This window comes from Coenobita brevimanus, chromosome 78 (genome assembly GCF_032717465.1).
Source record: "Coenobita brevimanus isolate Jiangsu-jjx chromosome 78, ASM3271746v2, whole genome shotgun sequence".
NCBI classification, from domain to species: domain Eukaryota; kingdom Metazoa; phylum Arthropoda; class Malacostraca; order Decapoda; family Coenobitidae; genus Coenobita; species Coenobita brevimanus.
The window spans coordinates 40475251-40496228 of record NC_137031.1 but is presented as its reverse complement, the minus strand read 5'-3'; the positions used below and the strand labels follow the sequence as shown (position 1 = coordinate 40496228).

The window sequence follows — 20978 nt, the reverse complement described above, 5'->3', positions numbered from 1 at the left end:
GCAGGTTCACCGGAAGTTGTAAAGTATGTGAACAAATGTAAATGGGATGAAGGAGAGAGAGAGAGAGAGAGAATCATAACGAGAAAGCTAATTAAAAAAAAAAAATCGATATTGTCTTATAGAAAGTATTAGTAGAGTTGAATAGTTGAATAAAATCGTTTGAAACCTGATTAAAATAAATGCCATTGTAGTAAAAGGATAAATGGAAAGTATAAGGGTGTAGTATAAGGGGTAAAAGGAAAGTATGAGTCAAGTATAAGTGTAAAGAGAAAGTATAAGGGTTGAGTATAAAGAGTAGAATGAAAGTATTATGGTCAGGTATAAAGGGTAAAAGGAAAGTTTAAGGGTCGGATATAAGGGGTAAAATGAAAGTACAAGGAGTATAAGGGAAAGGAGGTGTGAGGTGGAGGCCCCTTGACGGAGACGAATTGCTGGGGCGGGAGGAGGCTGAGGCACCCCTGATCTTATCCAGGGGGTGGGGAGGGGAGGGGAGGGAAGGGAAGGAAAGAGAAGGGAAGGAAAGGTGAGGGGGGGAAGGGGAGGGAGGAGGGAGGAATGTGGGAAGATGCTGGGGAAGGATGGGGAGAACATAGGAAACGAGATGAAAAGGTGAGAGGATAGGGAGACGGGTGGGGAGGGGAGGAAAGACAGGAAGTAAGGTGATTTGGGGAGAGAGGAGGGATAATAGAAGAGATGGAAGATACGAAGGAGAAATTGAGGTTGAAGGTAGAGGATAGTAGATAAGGAAGATAGGCAGTAAGAAAATTTTGAAGGCAGAGGAACGGGTATGATGGATAGCATGAAAGGTAAGTAGGAAGTGAAATGAGGGAGTAAAATTGGAGTAATGGGAAAGTAGGTTAAAGAGGAGGGAAAGGGAAGGAAGACTTGAGGATGGGAGGGGAGGAGGAGGAGAAAAAGAAGAAGAAATTGCTAACGTGGTGGATAGGGTGGAGGGAAGATGGTAGGGAAGAAGAGGGGAGAAGGAAAATTAGACGGAGGAAAGGGGGAGGGGAGTAGAGAAAATGATAGGGATTTAGGAAGGGGAGAGGCAAGATGATAGGGAGGAAAGGGGAAGGGAGAGAAAATAGTAGGGAGGAAAGTGGACGGGGGAGGAAAGGAGAGGTGAGTGAAGGTACGCGGAAGGAAAAACGTAGAAGATGCAAGACAATGGAGAGAGGAGGGAAGGGAGGTTAGTGTGGAAATGAGGGCGGAAAGGAAGGAAGGGAGGAATAAGGACCTAAGAGAGAGAGAAAGAGAGAGAGAGAGAGAGAATCTGTGTACGTGCGTGTGTGTGAATGTGTATGTGTAATGGGGTCAAAGGGAATGACGTGTACCCTGTCAACCCCTGGACCACAACAACATGACCCGTACCGTACCCGTACCGTCCCGTACCCTAAAATGGAACGTCCAAACAACCAGTCCACAGGGAACCGACCATCCACCCTGTGTCTTTTTTTTTCCTGTCGTAAACTTGACACCAAACTTTTTCTATCCGAAAAAAAGAAAGAAAAAAGATCCATGCTCTTACGATAACAAATGGCAAGTTTTAACAGTTCACTAGATACTGGATTAAAAAGCACTTGAAATCACAGTCTTTTACAGAGATTATAAAGATACATCATAACACTTGAGAGAGCGGGAGGTGAATCTTCTGAGGGGAGCCAGAGTAACACACTGCGCCGATACCTAAATCAAGCCAGTGTCCTCTAGTGTGCAAACAGAAGGTCAGGTGTGAGTTGTCTTTTTTTTGACGATTGTTGAAGTCAGTCCCGTTTTTCGCTGGAAGGTTGTGATGGGCCTTATATCTGAAGTACGGTAGTGTGTTTTTTACTCATTTGTGTGATGCTGACACCAGAGATATTATGTATATTTATTTAATTGTTTATTTATTTTCAATTTTTATGCTTGCAGAAAAAAAATTGGGGCGATATAACTCTCTTAAAGGATATTGAAGTACCGTAACTTAAAATATGGCACGCTGAAGTGACAAAATTTAATTAATAGGACAGTGAGATTTGCTGTACCAGGCATTGGAAGTAATCATGGTGTATTCACGTTAGGTAAAAGCATGGTGTCTTGCATTTATCGCTCGTGAGTCTGCCTTACTGGGTTGTGGGTCAGATAATTTATGGTCACCCCTAAAGAAGAGTGAAAGTTGAAACCAAGTGGTAATTGAGTTTCGTTTTGCATTTTGGAACCGCATGGAAGGCACTATATCATAAAAGGAACATTTCGTGTCGTTTCGATTTGCGTTTACACAAGGAGGGGATGTGTCGTGGGAGGCAGCATCGTCACTGAATAGGGACAAAAACTTGGGAGTCGTTTTACTGTGTGTGTGTGTGTGTGTTTGTGTGTGTGTGAAAGCTACACTAGGATAGGACGTCAGGCTACTGCTATTGTGACCCAAGACTCACGTGGTGTGTACCCCGTGGACTGCAGGTTGAGGTTACCCCTCTGCAGTGCATCATTATTTCGGGGGATAGAGTGGGCTTTGAACGTGTGTATAACTGGACAGCTCCACCGCCCAGCATTATCTGTACCATTACGGGAAGGCACCCCTCTCCATCAACTAGACGTCAGACAATGGACAGATTTATTTAGGCGTACATATTATTATTATTATTATTATTTTTAAATTATTATTATTATTTTCTCAGGACACCAGATGTTTTTAAACTTGGACGAATACTGGTACCATTGGAACGAGATGTATAGCTCTTTGCAGCTGTGTGTTTAGCGTTCAGGGTTTCCTAATGCAGTGGTCATTTGTCGCTGCATTCATCCTTCAGAGAGAGCCAGTACCTGACGCGGATGTATAAAAAGCGGTTACTTAATGGTTACTTAATGAGCTTAATTTGAGTGGAGGTGCGACAGGTGTGGGTAATTACCAGGTAGCCAGTGTGTTGAAAGACCTCCATTCTGCCCGGTGGTGGAAGGTGGAATGGAGAGTGCCCCCCCCCAAAAAAAAAAAAAAAAAAGTAAAAGTAAATAAAGAGACTGCTTTTAGAGAGTTTTATCTGTCTTGGTATTGGAGTTTAGAATGGAGAGTTTGAGAAAGGTAAACAACGTTACTAAAGAGCAGAAATTAATCAGAGTCGTCCCCCTCCCTCTCTCTCTCTCTCTCTCTCTCTCTCTCTCATCAGGTGACACATTCTGTTGATTTATCCGTGTTACCTCCTGAAGGGTCACTGAAAGCTTTATCCAGCCCTTCTAGCTTGAAATATTCCTATACCGAATAAAATCGATGAGGTATCAATACTGAAATAAGGTATGCGTCGTTGGATCAAAGGGACGTAATATTATGCAGGCTTCCAATTTTTGAGGCTAATTTTTGGAACAGTTGTGATTATTAGACGTTTTCAGCCAGCATGCCACGTTACGGTGCGCATTTACCAGGAAGGTGGACTCCCTGAATACACCTCAGTACCATTGTGGATCTAACAAAATAATGATTGTAGGTTTTGGAAGAACTGTTGAGAGAGAGAGAGAGAGAGGCTTGGTAACGGAGAGTAGCTAACCCCCTTCAGCCCGATGATTTCACTATTTTTTTTAATTGTTCCTGCCGACCAACGATTTTACGGTAATCATTTTCGGAGAGCCCCGGGTAGTGAATGGGTTAAGGAAGGCCATATGATCCCTCTCCTGGTCGAAAAGCCTCTCCTGACCCGAGTAAAGTGGTTGCCAGTTTAGCATATAAAAGAGGTTATCGTAGTGAAGGGGTTAACGGTGGGTGGACGAAGGGTGGGTAGAAGAGATGAGACTGACAGAAGAATTGATGGACTTGAAAGAGACTGTCCATGTAGGATAGATAAGGGTGGATCGTTGAAGGAGGTGATGGAGGGAAGGAAGGAGGGTAGGAGAGATTAGGGTGGTGGGAAGAGGAGGAGGAGTAGGAAAGGCAAGATGGAGGAAATAGAGGGAGATGAAGGAGAGAAGAAATAGGGGGGAAGAAAGGGAGGGAAGGAGGAAAGGAAGGATAGACAACGATCGGGGGGAGAGCGAGAACCGATGGATTGAAGGAAGAAGAGAGGTAAGGAGAGGAGAGTAGGATAGATGAGGATGGTGGAAAGAGGAACGGGATGTGGGAGAATGAGTCAGGGAAGAAGAAGTTTGGGAAATAAATTGACGTAGTAAGAGTTCGAATTAAGAGTTGGAGGGATAAGAGGGACAAGGAAGGAAAAGAATGGAGGTAACTAGAGAAGGCAGGAGAGGTGAAGGTGGAAGGAGGTACGGAGGGCAGGAAAGGTGTGAGATAAGAATGGAGGGAAGAGGAGGCGGGAGGGCGGAGACGAGAGGGAGTGATGGTGAAACAACGCCTCACTTCATTATTGTCACTTTCACTCTCTGCTCCATCACCCTCTCCTCCCCCCTCTCCCCTCCCCCTCCCCTGCGGCCACACCACCTAATGACCACCACTGTCGCTACCCTGGACTCGGAGGGAGGGGGGGGTTGTATTCTTGATAGACTGAAGAACGCTTGAAGGGGAGCTGGACAGGTGAAAGGCTGGGATCTATACTCTGTTCACTTTAACTGGGCGTAAAATTGCCATCTGTCCTTCTTGCATGCTGAACTATAACGAGATTAACGCTAGGATATGATGAATATTATGCTAGTCACAAAGAAGTGCTGCGGAAAGGATGTAGAGTTCTTGTATTGTCTTAATCTGATACTGTACTTCGACAAATAAGCCACAAAAGGACGAAAATCTCCGCCAATGAAGGAAGTCTAAGGAACTCATGTCTAACAAAGAGTACGCCTTCGAGTTGAATGGGTAAATTGAAGGCTTTCATTCATCCACTTGAGTTAATGAAGGGATTGAGATCATACGATTTACCGATATCATAAAGAGTTCGTAGTGAAGGGCTAGTGGTTTGTAAGAGACAGACAGACAAACAAACAGATAGGGAGACAGATAGACGTTTGGACGGACAAGATGACAGACAGAAAGACAGATACAGACGGACGGACAAACAGCCGGACAAAAAGTTGGAGATTTCTTTTGTGGTCGGGGTGAAAGTGAGAAACATGAACGACGAACTGTCTAATTAAAAGCCCCCTGGAATATCGCCTTTTGATAACACTCCCATTAATCACACCTGTTCAGTCTTAGATCTACCTGTTATGTAGAAGATGCATTGCGACAGGTGGAAGTGTTGGGTGGGGGAGAGAGAGGTGAGAGCTTGACTTCTTTAATTTCTTTTACGTTTCGGGCTACACACAACTCTGAAGATGGGTTCTGTGTAGTTGGAAAAAATTAAGGATTGAAGCTTTAACCTGCGTCTTCTCCCACCCAGCGTTTCAAATCTACCCCTTCGTCAATCCGGTACAGCAGAGTGGACCGGGCTGCTTTGGACCGGTCTGGACTTGGCGTGGACTGGACCGTAATTAAACTGGGCTGTGTGGACCGAGGCTGTATTCTGGGGAGCTGATTGTAGGAGCTTAAGTACAGGGCAGATGTAATGGTGGTACAAGTGTGCTTTGATTTAACCTCACCTACAGTTTTAGCCGCTGTGAAAGAGGGGTACTTCAGGGGATATTATTTAGCCATGTAAAGTCGAGTAACCTACGAATTATTTTATGTTTGCTATTTCCAAACGATTTTATTCAGCTTTGGAAAGACCTGTATTAGTACGGAAGGGGCCTACTGTAAAATGTTTATGATCGCTCGTGTTAGGGAAGTCTCTCCTAGGCTGAATGAAATCGTCTGAAGGTAGCAAGAATGTAATGAAAAATACGTGACTATAGTGATGTGGTTAGCCTCTTGCTGCTGCCAGACGATTATTTTCGTTTTAGGGGAGGGTTTTCGAGTTAGGAGATTATAGTAGGGAAGAAGTAAGTGATGAAATGCATACTAGCTTGATAAGAAAAATATTGAACATTATTCAGTTGCACGAAGAAGAGAAACTATAGGAAGAAGTAAATGGGTAAGCAAGGTTAGTTGAAAGTAATAAACGGTTTTCAGATAATCATAATAACGATAAGTGATTGTGGCGATGGTGATAAAATAATAATAATAATAATAATAATAATAATAATAGTAATAATGAATTGAACAAAACCCATTTAATCCTCCATTGTGGCTGTTTGCGTTGTCATGGTTACTCGTCATCCCCGCTGCGTGATGCTCTTTTGTTTCCCCTCCCCTTGTTTATCGTTCCTCGGGCGACGCTCTGTTTTGCCACGCTTTGTCCTGTTTGCCTGTTTGTTTGTAGAGCTGATTTTTTTTTTTTTTTTTTTTGGGGGGGGAGTGGGGGACGTGTGTGTGTGTGTGTGTGTGTGTGTGTGTGTGTGTGTGTTTGTGTGTGTGTGTGTGTGTGTGTGTGTTTTTGTCGAGTCTGTAGCTATTAAGATATGAGGGTTATACTGTGTGAGTGTTTAGTGTGTTTGAATATGTTTGGCCTGTTTAGTCTCTCTCTCTCTCTCTCTCTCTCTCTCTCTCTCTCTCTCATTATATATACATTAAGATATGCGTGTTATACTCTGCTTGTGTGTGGGTGTGTTAATTCGCGAGGCTTGTTAAAGTCTCCCTCCCTCTAATTTCCCCATTAAACCAGTCACATTTGTTACTAATGGCACAAATTCCCACGCCCTCGACCCTCCCTCAAGTCATTGGGGTTTGTTGTGGTAAAGGCTGCCTGAATATTGCGTAAATGCTGCTTGAATGTTGCCTAAGTGCTGCCTGGATGTTGCTGTGGGCTTCTAGTGTTGACGGGGAATGTAAGTGGTTGGTGTTTGGGTGGCTTGACTGACAGCTTTATTTTTTAGTTTTTTACTCTCTTTTCTCTTGTCTCTCTCTGCTGTCCATTCTTTTTTCTGCTTTGCTCTGCGTTGATCTTTTCTCTTTTGTTCTCTCCTCGCCTCGCCTCTCCTCTCCTCTCCTCCCCTCCCCTCTCCTCTCCTCTCCTCTCCTCTCCCCTCCTCTCCTACCTCCTCCTCTGGGCTAGCTGTTCTTCTTTGTTCTGAGTTTATTGTCTTCGCTAATATTTCTTGTTTATATGGCCACGTTTCTCATCACATCCCAAACAAACATCATTCTTTCTCTCCTTCTCCCTCTTTCTCTCTCCTCCCTTCCCTTTTTTCTCTCCCTCCCGCTCATCTCTTCCATCCCCCGTTTCTCGTCCTCTCCCTCTTTCTCGCCTTCTCCCTCTTTCTCTTCCTCCCCCTCTTTCTCTTCCTCCCCCTCTTTCTCTCCCTCCTCCCTTCCCCTCCCCTCCTCTCACCCTACCAGTACATATGAGCACAATGACCGATTACAACCATAAGGGCCAATTTCACACCCCTTAAGACTGGGATTGTGAACCTTAATGGCGTGTCCGATTTGGTTTGTTATTGTCAGACCCATCCGTCATGATTTATTTGTTAATGTACGGGTTGATGTGGGGGTTGACGTGGTTGATGGCTGGTTGATGGGGTGGATGGTATAATTATTGTGGTGATTGATGTAGCTCTTGGTGGGGTAGTTGAGGTGGTGGTTGTGGGAGCTGATGTGGTTGATGGCAGGTTGGTGGGGTGGACAGTCTGGTTATTGTGGTGGTGGTTATGGTTGTGGAAGTTAATGGTGTGTGGTGGTGGTTGTGGCTGATGATTTGAGTGGTTGATGTAGTTGTTGATTTGATGGTTAGTTGATGTGCTTGATGGGTCAGTTGATGTGGACGTGGTTGGTGAGGTAGGTGGTGGTTTAACTGATGAGTATATTATAATGTGAATTGATGTGGTTGATGGTCTGGTTGATGTTGCGATTGATGAACTTATTATCGTGTGAATTCATGTGGTTGATGGGATTAATTGATGTTGCGGTTGATGTGGTGGTTGTGTGAATTGATGTGGCAGATGGTGTGATTCGTGGAATATTGGTGGTTATGGTAGCCAACCCCTTCACTACGATAACGCCATATATTTTAATAATAATAATAATAATAATAATAATAATAATAATAGTACTTGAGTTCCTGACGTTGAGAGGGTTAAGTTACGGGGTAATTGCGTTGTTGCAGAAGCGTTTAATTATCGGTAAATATTAACCTTTGAATTTACAAACAAGGCCCTGGGGAGAAAAAAATCCAGAGAGATGCCAAAACATATCAAGGAAAAAACAAATTCGTATTTGTTAATTTACTGGCTGACGCTGTGAGGTGGATGATGATGATGATTGGAAAGTGTGGGCATTTGTGTATCCATCTGTCCATCTGTCTGTACGTTGTATCTATTTTTAATTATCTGTACCTGTTTATCAGTGCTTGTCTCTGTCTATCTCTGTCTATCTGTATCTATCCATCCATCCATTCATCCATCCGTCTATATCTTTGACCATAAATACGCTGATATCCATAGCCAAACATTATTTTCTCCCTACTCATTAATGACCCTTCTGCTTTGCCACAACACGCCACCTTCCATCATGTCAGGTTGTTTCACATTGTTTTGCGCCAGTAATTAATGTGTAGTTACCTGATAAATGGATAATTACAGGTTCCAAGATAAATGAGTTAACCGATGAAGTATTACATTTATTTCCGAATATTAGCGAGGAACATTGATGAAACTAATTTGAAGGCATTTATAATTTTTTCACACTTTCATTATACCTTTAAATTTCCAGCAGGTGATAAAGGTGAAATTGATGCTGGTTGATGATGAGTTTGGGTGTTCGGTGGCTTGTTTATTGATGCGGCTGATTGATGAAGCGATAGACTCTGATTGATGGTTCTGGCTGATTGATGGCTAATGGCTCGGGGTTCGGTTGGAAATAGGTATAGCTGGCCGATTGATGAGATTTTGATAAGGTTTTGCAGGTTGATGAGAAATAGGGTTCATGAAGGATTGATGGCTGATTGATGAGGAAAAAGTGAGTGAAAATAACAACATTGGTGATGAATGAGGTAAAATCGGAGAATGAGTTAGATGGGAGAAAGGTTAGTGATGATGATGATGATGATGATGATGGTGATGAATGATGATGATGATGATGATAATGGTGGTGATTGTAATGGATAGATGAGGAAAAGTGGGTGAAAATAACAACAGATTGGTGCTGGATAAGAATTGAGTATTACGAAGGAGTCGTCATTGATTAGTAAAGCAAGAATTAGGTATTGAGGTGGATTGATGACAGATTGAGAGAGAGAGAGAGAGAGAGAGAGAGAGAGAGGAGTGTTACGACAGCCAGAGGAAATGACTGATTGATGTGCTTACTTGCTGGAATTTTAGCACGAGTTTAACATACGAGTAGTTCGCTAGTGTGATTGGCGTGCTGAAGGTACCTTGTGACTCCGCCTCATTAGTCAAACTTGCTAATCAAATCCTAAATCGATAGTCACTTCTCTGCTACAGACTCGTCCACAATTACTTTTGCCGACTCTCCTTCCCTGCGGTTGCGGTGGAATAGTTAACATTTGGTGATAAAGGTGTGAATATGTAGGGGAACTCGTGTGTCGTGGGAATAAGGGTCGTTATTGAGTAGGGACAGATTTTTTTAGCTCGCCCCTTACAAGATGCGGGATGAGGCAGGGCAAATTGATAGGAAAAAAGCAAGTTTTGTTTGGACTGATGGCCGGTGGGTGAAAGAAAATGGTTATGGAGTTGGATTGATGAGACAGACGAGGTTGGTCGTGAGAAAGGAGAGAGAGGAGGAGGTGAAGGGTTGTGTGAGAGGAGAAGGAGGTGGAGGATTGTGAGAGAGGAGAAGGAGGTGGAGGATTGTGAGAGAGGAGAAGGAGGTGGAGGATTGTGAGAGAGGAGAAGGAGGTGGAGGATTGTGAGAGAGGAGGAGGAGGAGGAGGTAGAAGGACGAGGACGAGGACTAGGATTGTGGTATAAAGTTGTAACCAGAGAAAGGGTTATTTGTCAAAGTACAGAAGGGCTTATGATGTAATGAAGGGACATGAAAATTCTCCATAGTAGTGAAAGGAATAAAGTTGAATGTGTAAACGATTGATGAGATAGAAAGGAAGGGGGGGGGGGCTGTGGTATCACGCGGTGACAGGAGAAAGGGTTATTAGTCAGTGTGTGGCGTGAGACAGGTGAGAGGCACAGGTAGGCCCGGTTACTCCTTCTTAATTAAGTAGCACACCTGGACACCACCCTTCATCTTATCTATTTGTTTTTATTTCATTTACTTGTTTTATTTGTTATTTTTTAAATTTCTGAAGTGGTACTAAATTTCTGAATGATCCGTGTGTTCGTACGTGCATATTTTCTCTTGTCGTGATCATCATCGTCCTCTTCATCGTTATGGTCACTCGTCATAATCATACAATCATCGTCAGTAGCTATTCCTCCTCTCGCTTTTTTTTCTTCCTCCTCTCCTCCTCTTTCCTATTCTTTTTTTCCTGCTTCTTCTTTCGTCGTCCCTTTGTACTTTTCTTCCTTGTATCTTTTTTTTCTTTCCTATGTTGTCTTTGCATGTCTCTCTTTTCGTCGGTTCCTCCATATTGGTCTTTCTCTTCTCTTTCTGTCGCTTCTCCTTTTCGTCTCTTCCTTTTCCTCTCCTCTTACTTTGTACTTATTTTCCTCTTTATCCCCTCAACCTCTTTTCTTCATCTTCTTCCTCCACCCTAAGGTAGCGCCTCCCAAGATAAATACATTATCAGTTAGCCTCCATTTATAACTTAGGAAAGAATTGAATGAATATACTGCCAGTCGAAAGTATAATTTATCGACTGCGTGCTTTGTGTGTGTGTGTGTGTGTGTGTGTGTGTGTGTGTGTGTGTGTGTGTGTGTGTGTGTGTGTGTGAGATTAGCTTACAAGTGTTAGTGAGAGTCTGCTTGCCTAATTATTGTGTAGGCTTGTATTAAAAGTCCCTGTTTATCTTATGTGTCAGTGTTTTGCATGCTAGGTGGTTTTGTGTGTGTGTGTGTGTGTGTGTGTGTGTGTGTGTGTGTGTGTGTGTGTGTGTGTGTGTGTGTATATACTAATGAGACACAGCTGCCACCATTGCTAAATCCTAATCCTTCTCAGCATCTCTTCAGCTCAAGTGGTCATTGACGCTCCATCTTTCCCCTTCACCATTCCTCCTCCTCCTCCTCCTCCCTTCTTTCTCGATCTTTTTCCTCCCTCCTCACTTCTCTCCAGTCTTCACTCCATACCTCTCTCTCTTCCTCTCTTCTAAACCCATCTTTCTCCTCTATGCTTCGTCTCTTATCTCCATTTATATATCATTTTAACCATATGTGACTGTTTACGTCTTTCATTATATCTTTCTGCCTATCGTTATCTGTCTCTTTGTCCCCATTCACTTTTCATTCCTGTGACATTCTCTTACTTTCTCTGTCTCACACGGGGTCTTATGTCTCCACGTTATCTCACTCCATCTCTTGCTTACTTTCGCAGTGTCTCTTACTTTTGTTCTCAGCGGTTCGCTCTCTCTCTCTCTCTCTCTCTCTCTCTCTCTCTCTCTCTCTCACACACACACACACACACACACACACACACACACACACACACACACACACACACACACACACACACACACACACACACACACACACACACACACACACACACACACACACACACACACACTGCCAAATCTCCCCCAGTACACGCGACCCTTGGCACCGATTCGAAGTGCCAGTGCCATTTCGTCCGAGTATTTTGTCAGGCTGTTTTCTTATGTAATTTTTTCACCCATATATATGTACATTTTTTCTCCTACATGTATATTTTTCAACCTTATACATTTTCAATTTTGTGCATTTTTTTTTCACTCGTATGCATTTTTTTTTTTCCCACTTAGCTATGTATGTTTTTTCACCCTTCTTGCAACTCCCAGTCATTTTTTTTTTCTCAGCTTACCCCTTGCGCTGTAATTACGTCTTGTATTTCATTATTATTATTATTATTATTATTAATATTTTTTTACTACGGTTACCTCTTCTACAGTAGCTTTTTTTCTCCAATTGTTTTATTTTGATGGTGCCTAGTTAATTTTGTTCTAGTTATAAAATCAAGTGTTAGCGTTGAACTCCCTCACTTTGATGACGTCTTTTGTTTAGTATGCATGTAATAGATTAGATTTCGGAAGGATATTTTGTTATGAAAGGGTTAATGAACAATATATTCATCCGCTTAAAAGAATCTCCTGTGCTGAATAACATGGTCTGGTGGAAGCAAGAATAAAGGAGAAAAGTCACCGTGATTGTAGGTTATTTATATATTTTTTGTTTATTAATTTATTTATTGTTGGAGTCAATGAGTTTTAATTGTTCCAGTTCGTCTTTTATGAATGGTTGACCTGAAGTACAGTGACCTTTTTTTCACATATATACTTGCTGTCTCGTGCTTTACCCCCCTAAACCCCCTCCATTCCAAGATGTGATAATAAAATCTTTGTTTTGAATAGTGTGGGGGTATTGCAAGTTTGATGAAATTTTCGTTGTTGTACTGAAGGAGTTAATTAGGCTTCATTATTGGTCGTTATTATCTTATGGCTGTTTGGTGAGGCAGTTTGTGTTGTTAGTGCCTTGGTCTTTGTTTAATGAGTGGCTTAATTGTCTCTCACACTCTTACTTATTGTCAGTCTCATTATGCACAGGCACTTCAAGTACGGTGTAATTGCTGGTATTAACAGTATTGCATTGTTTACCGTCATTACTGTCATCTTCGCCACCACCACAACCACCACCGCTAGTCTCACCACTCATAATATTACCACTACCATCACAACCACCTCCACTACTACAGTACCACAACTGCTATCACCACTAACACCACCACCACCACCGCTACTCTCACCACTACCACCAATAACCACCACCACTACTACCATCACTCTCACTACGACTATAAAAACGCGCCAGTGAAATTGACACCAGCCATCAGATTTTTATAGCCTGTGTGAGAGTAAGTGAAAGTGAGATCGCTGAGGAGGAGAAGGGGTACTTAAGTGATATTAGAGGCGTTAATTGGTGCTAACGATGGTTGGGAGAGGCTGCGATGAGGTGATTAGGCGAGGGGTGAAGAGTGGGGAGGGGAAGAGTTGGGGAGATGGGGAGAGAGGGTTGAAGAGGAGGTTGAGAAGTAAGGGTTTGGGAGATGGGGAGGAAAGGGGAGAGAGAGTTGAAGAGAGGTTGAGAAAGAGGGGTTGGGGAGATGGGGAGGAAGGGGGAGAGAGAGAGTTGAGAAGGAGAAAGAGAGGGAAGGGTTGGGGAGATGAGAATAGGGGGAGGGAGTTGAGGAGAAGATTGAAAGTGAAGGGTTGGGGAGATGGAGAGGAAGGGGGAGAAAGAGTTGAGTTGAAGAAGGAAAAGTCGAGGAGATGGGGAGAAAGGGGGAGAAAGAACTGAGGAGGAGGTGGAATGAGAGGGGTTGGAGGAGATGAAAAGTAGCCTATTTAAGGATGATGTGGGACTGGGGAGAAGCTGGGGAGTTACAGGGACTTCCAAGCACTAGGAGTACCTTCAGAAGTCGTACGACCAATAGCGTACACTTTGCTATTCTGCTAGTGAGGAAAGGATAATAAAGATAGAAAGGATTGTTGAGGATTGAGGAGGGAGAGAAGGTTAGATATGAGGTTAAGAAGGTAGGACTGGGGAAGAGATTTTATAAGAAGGTAGGGAAAGAGATAGTTAACCTCCATTCCTTCGGGTCGGTAGTTAAGAGAGAGAGAGAGAGAGAGAGAGAGAGAGAGAGAGAGAGAGAATGTACCAGCAAAACACACACACACACACACACACACACACACACACACACACACACACACACACACACGACGATGAGATTGCGCCATCCCTGTACACACATATTTGGCGATCGAACATTGAAAAAAAAATCTAAACAATCTGAAAGTATCGAGGCACACCCTGACGAAATAAATGGTTGCTATATATATCATCTCATCTCAAATTTCATCGCTAGCAAACCTAAGTGGGCGGAACCAATGTTTTTCTTTATATATCGTTCAAGAGGGGTTTGGGGTTTGTCTTCGTGTTGTTTTGTTTTTTCTTTATATGCTTAATTACACTTGTAGACAAAGTGAGTGTTGTAGTTCGTGTGTTTCTTAGTGTTTCGTTCAAGAGATGCAGTAATTGTTTTCGTTCTGCATTTTTCTTAATTTTATGCATCGTTTTTATTTTTATTTCATGCGTTGTTTTTATTTTGTGCATTGTTCTTTTTTTACTGTTTTTTATTTATTCGTTCGTGGCTTGAATTTGTAGCATGAGTGGTGATTCAATTAGTATCTTTTTATTTCGTTCAAGAGTGGCGTTCATTTTGCCTTTCTTCGTTCACTGCCACGACGTCATTCACTACGATGACGTGTTTTTCAGTTTTATCCGCCACCCCTTCAGCCCGAGTACGGTTTTGATAAGCTCTGTATTTATTTATTTATTTACTTATTTTATTTATTCCTGATAGGGTTAGAAAGTCCTATTAACCCCCTCACAAGCCGATTTTAACCTCTTCCCAAACCGAGTAAAATCGTCTGGAGGCAGCAAGAATAAGCTATATATGTACAAACGTCCCTCAGCTCCCTGCAACCTATCCCCCGAAAGGAGTAGGACGGACTGTAGGATGATGGACAGTGGTAGCGGAGTAAGTTAAGCCTGCAGTCCACCGGGTTCCTACTTCAGTTGAACCTGGGACTACAAGAACAGCATGGAAGAGGGTAGAACTGTGTATAACAACAATCACACCCGAAAAATATATAAATTAAAAAGAAAACTAATATTAATCTTAAAATTAATTCACCCGATATATGCAGGTATGTGACTTAAAATTCTCATATCTGCACACCCATTATATGCAGAAGGGACTTTGATCTCTCTCTAAAATTAAATGATTTAGAACGATCTCTACCAGCACACCCACTTTATATGCAGGAGGAATTTGAGACTCTCGATAATCTCTACTATTAAATGATCTGTCTTTTGATTTGGTCGGGTCCTGGTGTTGTAACTAAGGAGGAGAAGTGGCCGACGCGACTGATCTTATTTGCGATAGCGTCATGCGGAGCTCACGGACTGGAAGTGGTGTGTGTGTGTGTGTCTGTGTGTGTGTGTGTGTGTGTGTGTGTGTGTGTGTGTGTGTGCGTGAGAGAGAGAGAGAGAGAGAGAGAGAGAGAGAGAGAGAGAGAGAGAGGTATTTAGACTTGGAAGATCTTAAGAATCATTATCATCATCGTCGGTTTGTCTGTTTACGTCTGTGATTTTTTTTTTTCTGGAACTCTGATGATGATGATGATGATGATAAATAGTCTGACTCATGTTACACAGAGGACAAACATTAAAACAGAAAATGATGATGGTGGTGGTGGTGATAATGATGATGATGAGGAGGAGGAGGATTACGTTGATGATGAATTTTGCCTATCATACCTCAGTCCATCCCGTTTTCTCCGGTCTGTTTTGGGACATACAACACAGCGCACCCAAAGACACACAAACGAGTTACGGAGAAAAAATATATACAATCAGAACCCAAAATGAGATATTACAGAGACATTCCGAAGACCATCACGTATCAGAACGCCCAAGCGCCCCACTACGACCCCTGCGGCAGGAGGGCGTGTTTCGACAGGATCCTTGGGGAGTGGCGGGAACGGGAGAGGAAGGGCGTGGAGGAAAGGAAGAGGGAGAGTAAGGCGGTGGAGGAGCGTCAGAGGAGAAGAAAGGGCGTGGAGGAGCGTAAGAAGGAGAGGAAGGGCGTGGAGGAGCGTAAGAAGGAGAGGAAGGGCGTGGAAGAGCGTCAGAAGGAGGGGAAGGGTGTGGAGGAGCGTAAGAAGGAGAGGAAGGGCGTGGAGGAGCGTAAGAAGGAGAGGAAGGGCGTGGAGGAGCGTAAGAAGGAGAGGAAGGGCGTGGAGGAGCGTCAGAGGAGGAGCAAGGTTGTGGACAAGCGTCCGTTGGAGGTCATCGACTTGACCCCCACCGAGATCCCTACCCTTGCTCCTGCTCCTGCTTCTGCTCCTGCTCCAGCCCTAAGTCTAACCCCCTTCCTCAGAACCCCTCCAACCCCGCCTGACCTGATCCCCACCCCATTCACCCGCACCCCCTCCGAGTTCGCTCTCACCCTCGCCCAAATCCCCCTATCCCCCATTTTCCCCTCCCCACCCATCTCTTCCCCCAAATTCACCCTCAACCCACCCACACTCCCCCCTGTCCCCTCCTCACCTGTCCTATCCCCCCCTACAATAATCCGCACCCCTTCATTCCCCCTCCACACCCCTACAGTAATCCGTTCCCCCGTCCCGTATTTCCCGCGCTGGCCCATTCACCGCTCTCCCCAATTCGATCAACAGTTTGGTTTCGATGACCAGTTTGGTTTCGATGACCAATTTGGTTTCGATGACCAACTGGGCTACGATAACGAATTGGGTTACGATAATGAATTGGGTTACGATAATGAACTGGGTTTCGATGAACTTGGTTTGGAGAGCAGAACTGGTTTCGTTGATGAAATTGGTTTCGATGAGGAACTAGGTTACGATAACGAATTTGGGGTTTGTGACGGATTAGGTCACGATGACGAATTTGGTGCCTTGGACGTAGTGGTCGCCGGTAACGAATTTGCTGCCAATGACTTTATAGGCATTGGTAACTGATTCGGTGTCGGTAACTAGTTTCCTCTCGTACAGGAAGGATAAAGAGGAAAGGAAGGATAATGAGGACAAGAAGGAGTGAGGAAGACGTCACTGTATTTGAGCTTCTTGTCCCCCTCACCCTTCCAAAACTTACAGACAGGGACGCCTTCTTATGGTGGCGCGTACTATAACCTGGCGTCTCCAAACGTCCTTTATCTTTCTCTCACTGACGCTTGCAGTCCATGGGCTTAGAGTCAGGTGAGTCTGAGGCAAAACAACGATTTTTCCGTTCCCTGCCATCACGAAGGGCCATCTACTGACGGGGGAACACAAGCAAAACTTCAGGCTGATTGCTTTCCCTTCGATTGATGAATGGGGCTAACATATTTAAAAGCTATTAACGTATTTATCCCCCAAAAGGACGATGTCGGACTGCAAAAGGGCGACTTAAACCTGCAGTCCACTGGATTCACTTTAGTATAAGCACTTCAGGCAGAGGACGTACTACTACAACAACAACTAGCCTGCTACTACTACTACTACTGCTTCTACTACTACTACTACTGCTTCTACTACTACTACTACTACTGCTTCTACTACTACTACTACTACTGCTTCTACTACTACTACTACTACTGTACTACTACTGCATAAGAACTTAGGAAGAAAGGATAACTGCAGTAGGCCAGTCAACCCGTACTAAGCAGCTCCTAGAAGAGTAACTGAACTACTGGAACGAGCTAAGAATAGCAAAGAAGAAGGCTCTCCCCTGCCCTCCAAACCCTTCAGCTGAAGCCGGCAGGAAAAAGTAAGAAAGAACAGCACGCAGTATAGAGAAACTGGCGTGGGCATTTTATAGGAAAGTGCGAAAGGAGAAAAACCTGAAAAGGAAAAGGAATGAATTAGTACTGATTATAAGATTTTCTTTCTCCACCCACCCTTATTAATTTTATTATTTGCTTATCTACCCAGTGTTTGAAACTCTTAGTGGACGGGGCAGCATTTACTGTACATTACTAGGTAGCTTATTCCATTTGTTTACTACTCTATTGCCAAACAAATTTCTACCCATTTCCTTACTATCCATCCTCCATCCATCATCATTTCCTTACTAAAACGGAATTTTTCTAGTTTCAAACCATTACTCCTACTTCTATCCTGTATGCTCACTTTATACCCTGCTAATTATCTCCCTCATTTATTTCCTTCATCCACTTAAACACCTACGATTATACGACCACCGCTACTTTTACTATTGTTGATCATCATCCTAAAACAGTACTTATTCGTATATCTTTTTCATCATCATCGTCATCACATCATCATTATCATTCTCATCACTTACAGTTCCATCATCAGTGGTGCGTGGTTAGTCTAATAGCAGGACCGATCTCTCCACTCGTGAGTACTGAAGGATGATGATGGTGATGGTGAAGGATGATGATGGTGTATGTGGTCAAATGAATGTTGATGATAGGCAGGTAGTGATGATGATGACGAGGGAGCATTGTTAGTGATGAAGGAGAATATTGATGATGGCGATCGTGAGGATGGCAATGATAACGTGTATCGGTGAAAGGATTAAGACAGTAAGGTAGTGGTGACAATATTTGTGGTGAAGATGGGTGGCAGCGATGAAAAAAACATGGGGTGATGGTGACCGCGATGGTTACTGGGAGAGAGAGAGAGAGAGAGAGAGAGAGAGAGAGAGAGAGAGAGAGAGGCGGAGTTGGAGGAGATAAGTGTTGTCATCTGTTGGTAAAAACGCGATAGCCAGTATAATTTCCCTGCTTTTTCTTTCTGTATCTTTTAATGTTTTCCCACAGTCTGATTTCGTGTGTAGATAAGTTAACCCTCCCTTTTTATTTTATTTTTATTTTTCCAGTTGTTTCGTGCATATAATTACCCCTTATAGTGATTTGAGAGGCCACGATGGTAGTTTTATCTTTTATCTTTTGTGAATATATTTTGTTGATTCAGGCCAATAGCAGGAGATTTTAAGCTGAGAGAAACCCTGGCAGTCTTTGTGTGTGTGTGTGTGTGTGTGTGTGTGTGTGTGTGTGTGTGTGTGTGTGTGTGTGTGTGTGTGTGTGTGTGTGTGTGTGTGTGTTTCATGTGATAGTGGTTTGTGATTATTGATATTGTTAGTGTTATACCTCTGTTGTTATTTCGCTGACCTTCTTTTTTCTTCTTACAGACGAGCGAGACGCCATCCAGAAAAAGACGTTCACAAAATGGGTGAACAAGCACTTGAAGAAGGTAAGTGTTTGGAGTCTGTGAGGTTGAATGTAGTGATGGTGATTACTGTGATGGTGAATGTTCTCATCCTCCTCAGATAATTCCCATCTCCTAACTAACTATTCAACCCTCTCCCTACATGCAACGTCCCCTCCCCTCCCCTCCCCTCTAATTTCTTCCTTTCACCCCACTGTTCTTCCCTCACCCCTACTGTCTTCATTTCCCTCTTCAACGTTATTTCGCTACAGTCCCCCTTCCCACCGTCTTACCCTGACCTCAGCTACTGTTTACTCGCACCCGCTATGTATATTTATTTTCCATTATATTGTTGAATGAACGAATATTATCTCTTACATACGTCCTTCAACCACAGATCCCTATTCCCTACCCCATAACCATCACCCTTTCCCTCCCCCTACCCATTTCCCTTTCCCTCCCCCCTACTCCCCATTACCCTCACTCATCTCTCCTCTATCCTCACCTCGCCTCACCACTCCTTCCTCACCTTCGCCACCTGGCCCAACCCTTTCTTAACCCTTAGTAAGTTGCCCCACCCCACTCTGCCCCGACTTTCATGATCTCTTCGCCCTCTCCTTGCCCTGCTCCACCTAACCTCCCGCGCCCATCTTTTCTTGCCCCTCTGCCTCCGTTTGCCTCTTCCCCTCCTCTCCTTGCCTCATCATTAGACCCTTCTCCCCTTGACCTCCCTTTGCGTCCTCCCTACTTTCCTCTTGCCCCTTCCCACATTTCTTTACCCCGATATTTGTCCCTTCCCTTGACCTCCCTTTGCCGCGCCCCCTTTCATCTTACTCTTACGCCCTTCCTTTGCCCTTCCCCCTCCTGACTTCCCTTTGCCTGGCCTCTAAATTTCCCCTCTCCATAATTCCCTTGACTAGCCCAACCTATTATAGTTTTCCAGTCTTGTTCGTTCGTCTTTTGTGGATGGTCCCCCTCGTTTTTCTCTCTCTCTTCTCTCTCCCACCACCATTTGTTCTCGCTGACTCTTTTTGCTCTCCTATCCTTGGGTTCGACTCACTGAGCTGATACCATCTTCTTTGTTACAAATAGCTTCAAAAGAACAAATGGATCTGTTTCTGTGTTCTTTCCTTTGTAATTTGTACCATTTTTAGTTGTATCTTCTGTCTTTCTGCCTTCTACCTCTGTACCTACTATTTTTGTGCCCTGTTTGTACCTTTTGCCTTTGTACCATCTATCTTTGTACCTTTGTAATGTATCCCAACAATTACTGTCGTTACCCCACCCTTTTCTTAATCTGTCCAGGCATCTTGAACACATCATTTTTTTTTTTTTTTTTTCTCAAACAACTTGCACCAACATCCACATTCTCCCCTCCTTCATCCCCTACCCTCCTGCTTTCCCTACCCCCACCTGACCTCACTTTGAACGTAGTCATTTATTTTTTTTTTTAGTGGTTCTCAGTGGTCCTTCACGCTTAACACATGCTAATAGCGCTCTCATTGATGTATCCCCCACTCCCCCCACACGCCCCCGCCCAAACCATGTCGTGGGTGGCCTCGGATCGGCGGTGGGTGGGGAGGGTGTAGGAGGATTATAGGGTGGGGCATGTGGATGGGTGAGAGGGGTAGGAGTGTAGTGTGAGACATGCTGGTGGGTAGGCGGGGTAGGGGTGGTATCGTGTATGGTAGGAGGGGTATGTGGTGGGATGTGAGGTGTGGGTGGGCCAGGTTGATGTGGACGGCAGGGGTATGGGTTGGGGAATGAATTGTGGAAGGGGATTGGAAAGTGGGTGGAAAAACAGCCAGAGGACAAACCGGAAGGTGTGGGTGTGTTGGAGTGAGTGTGAGGAGAAGAAGAGAAAGGGGAAGTGGCTGTGACGAGGAGAGGAGAGTGATGGAGAGGATAGGAAGATAGGGATAGGGAGAGTAAAGTTGAAAGAGGAAAGAGAAAGGCAAGATGAATTGGAGAAGGGATGAAGTTAGGGAAATATTGGGGGAGGAAGAGGGGGGGTGGCGAGAGTAGAAAGGGGAGGGGAGAACAGGAGAGGGGAGGTGGAAGGGATGCAGAGAAAGAATAGTTGTGGGGAAGGAACAGCATAAACGAAGGAAAATAAGAGAAGGGACTGCTGGGAGGAAACGGAGAGAGAGAGGGGGAGTGTGGTGGGGGGGGGGCATCGGAGGGCGCAGAGGTTGTTTGTAGGTGAAACTGAATACGATAAGTAAGTTTATATTGATCTTCCGGGCAGTC

At 44.0% G+C, this 20978-nt stretch overlaps 1 protein-coding gene across 1 annotated transcript in view; it reads left to right on the top strand.

Moving 5' to 3' along the window:
* LOC145408811 (spectrin beta chain, non-erythrocytic 1-like) overlaps positions 1 to 20978 on the top strand; it is a 471375-nt gene that overhangs the window by 367756 nt on the left and 82641 nt on the right. Inside the window, exon 2 of the mRNA XM_080279457.1 lies at positions 18712 to 18773. Coding sequence (XP_080135583.1) covers positions 18712 to 18773 — 62 coding nt within the window. The remainder of the gene's footprint in view (positions 1 to 18711; positions 18774 to 20978) is intronic.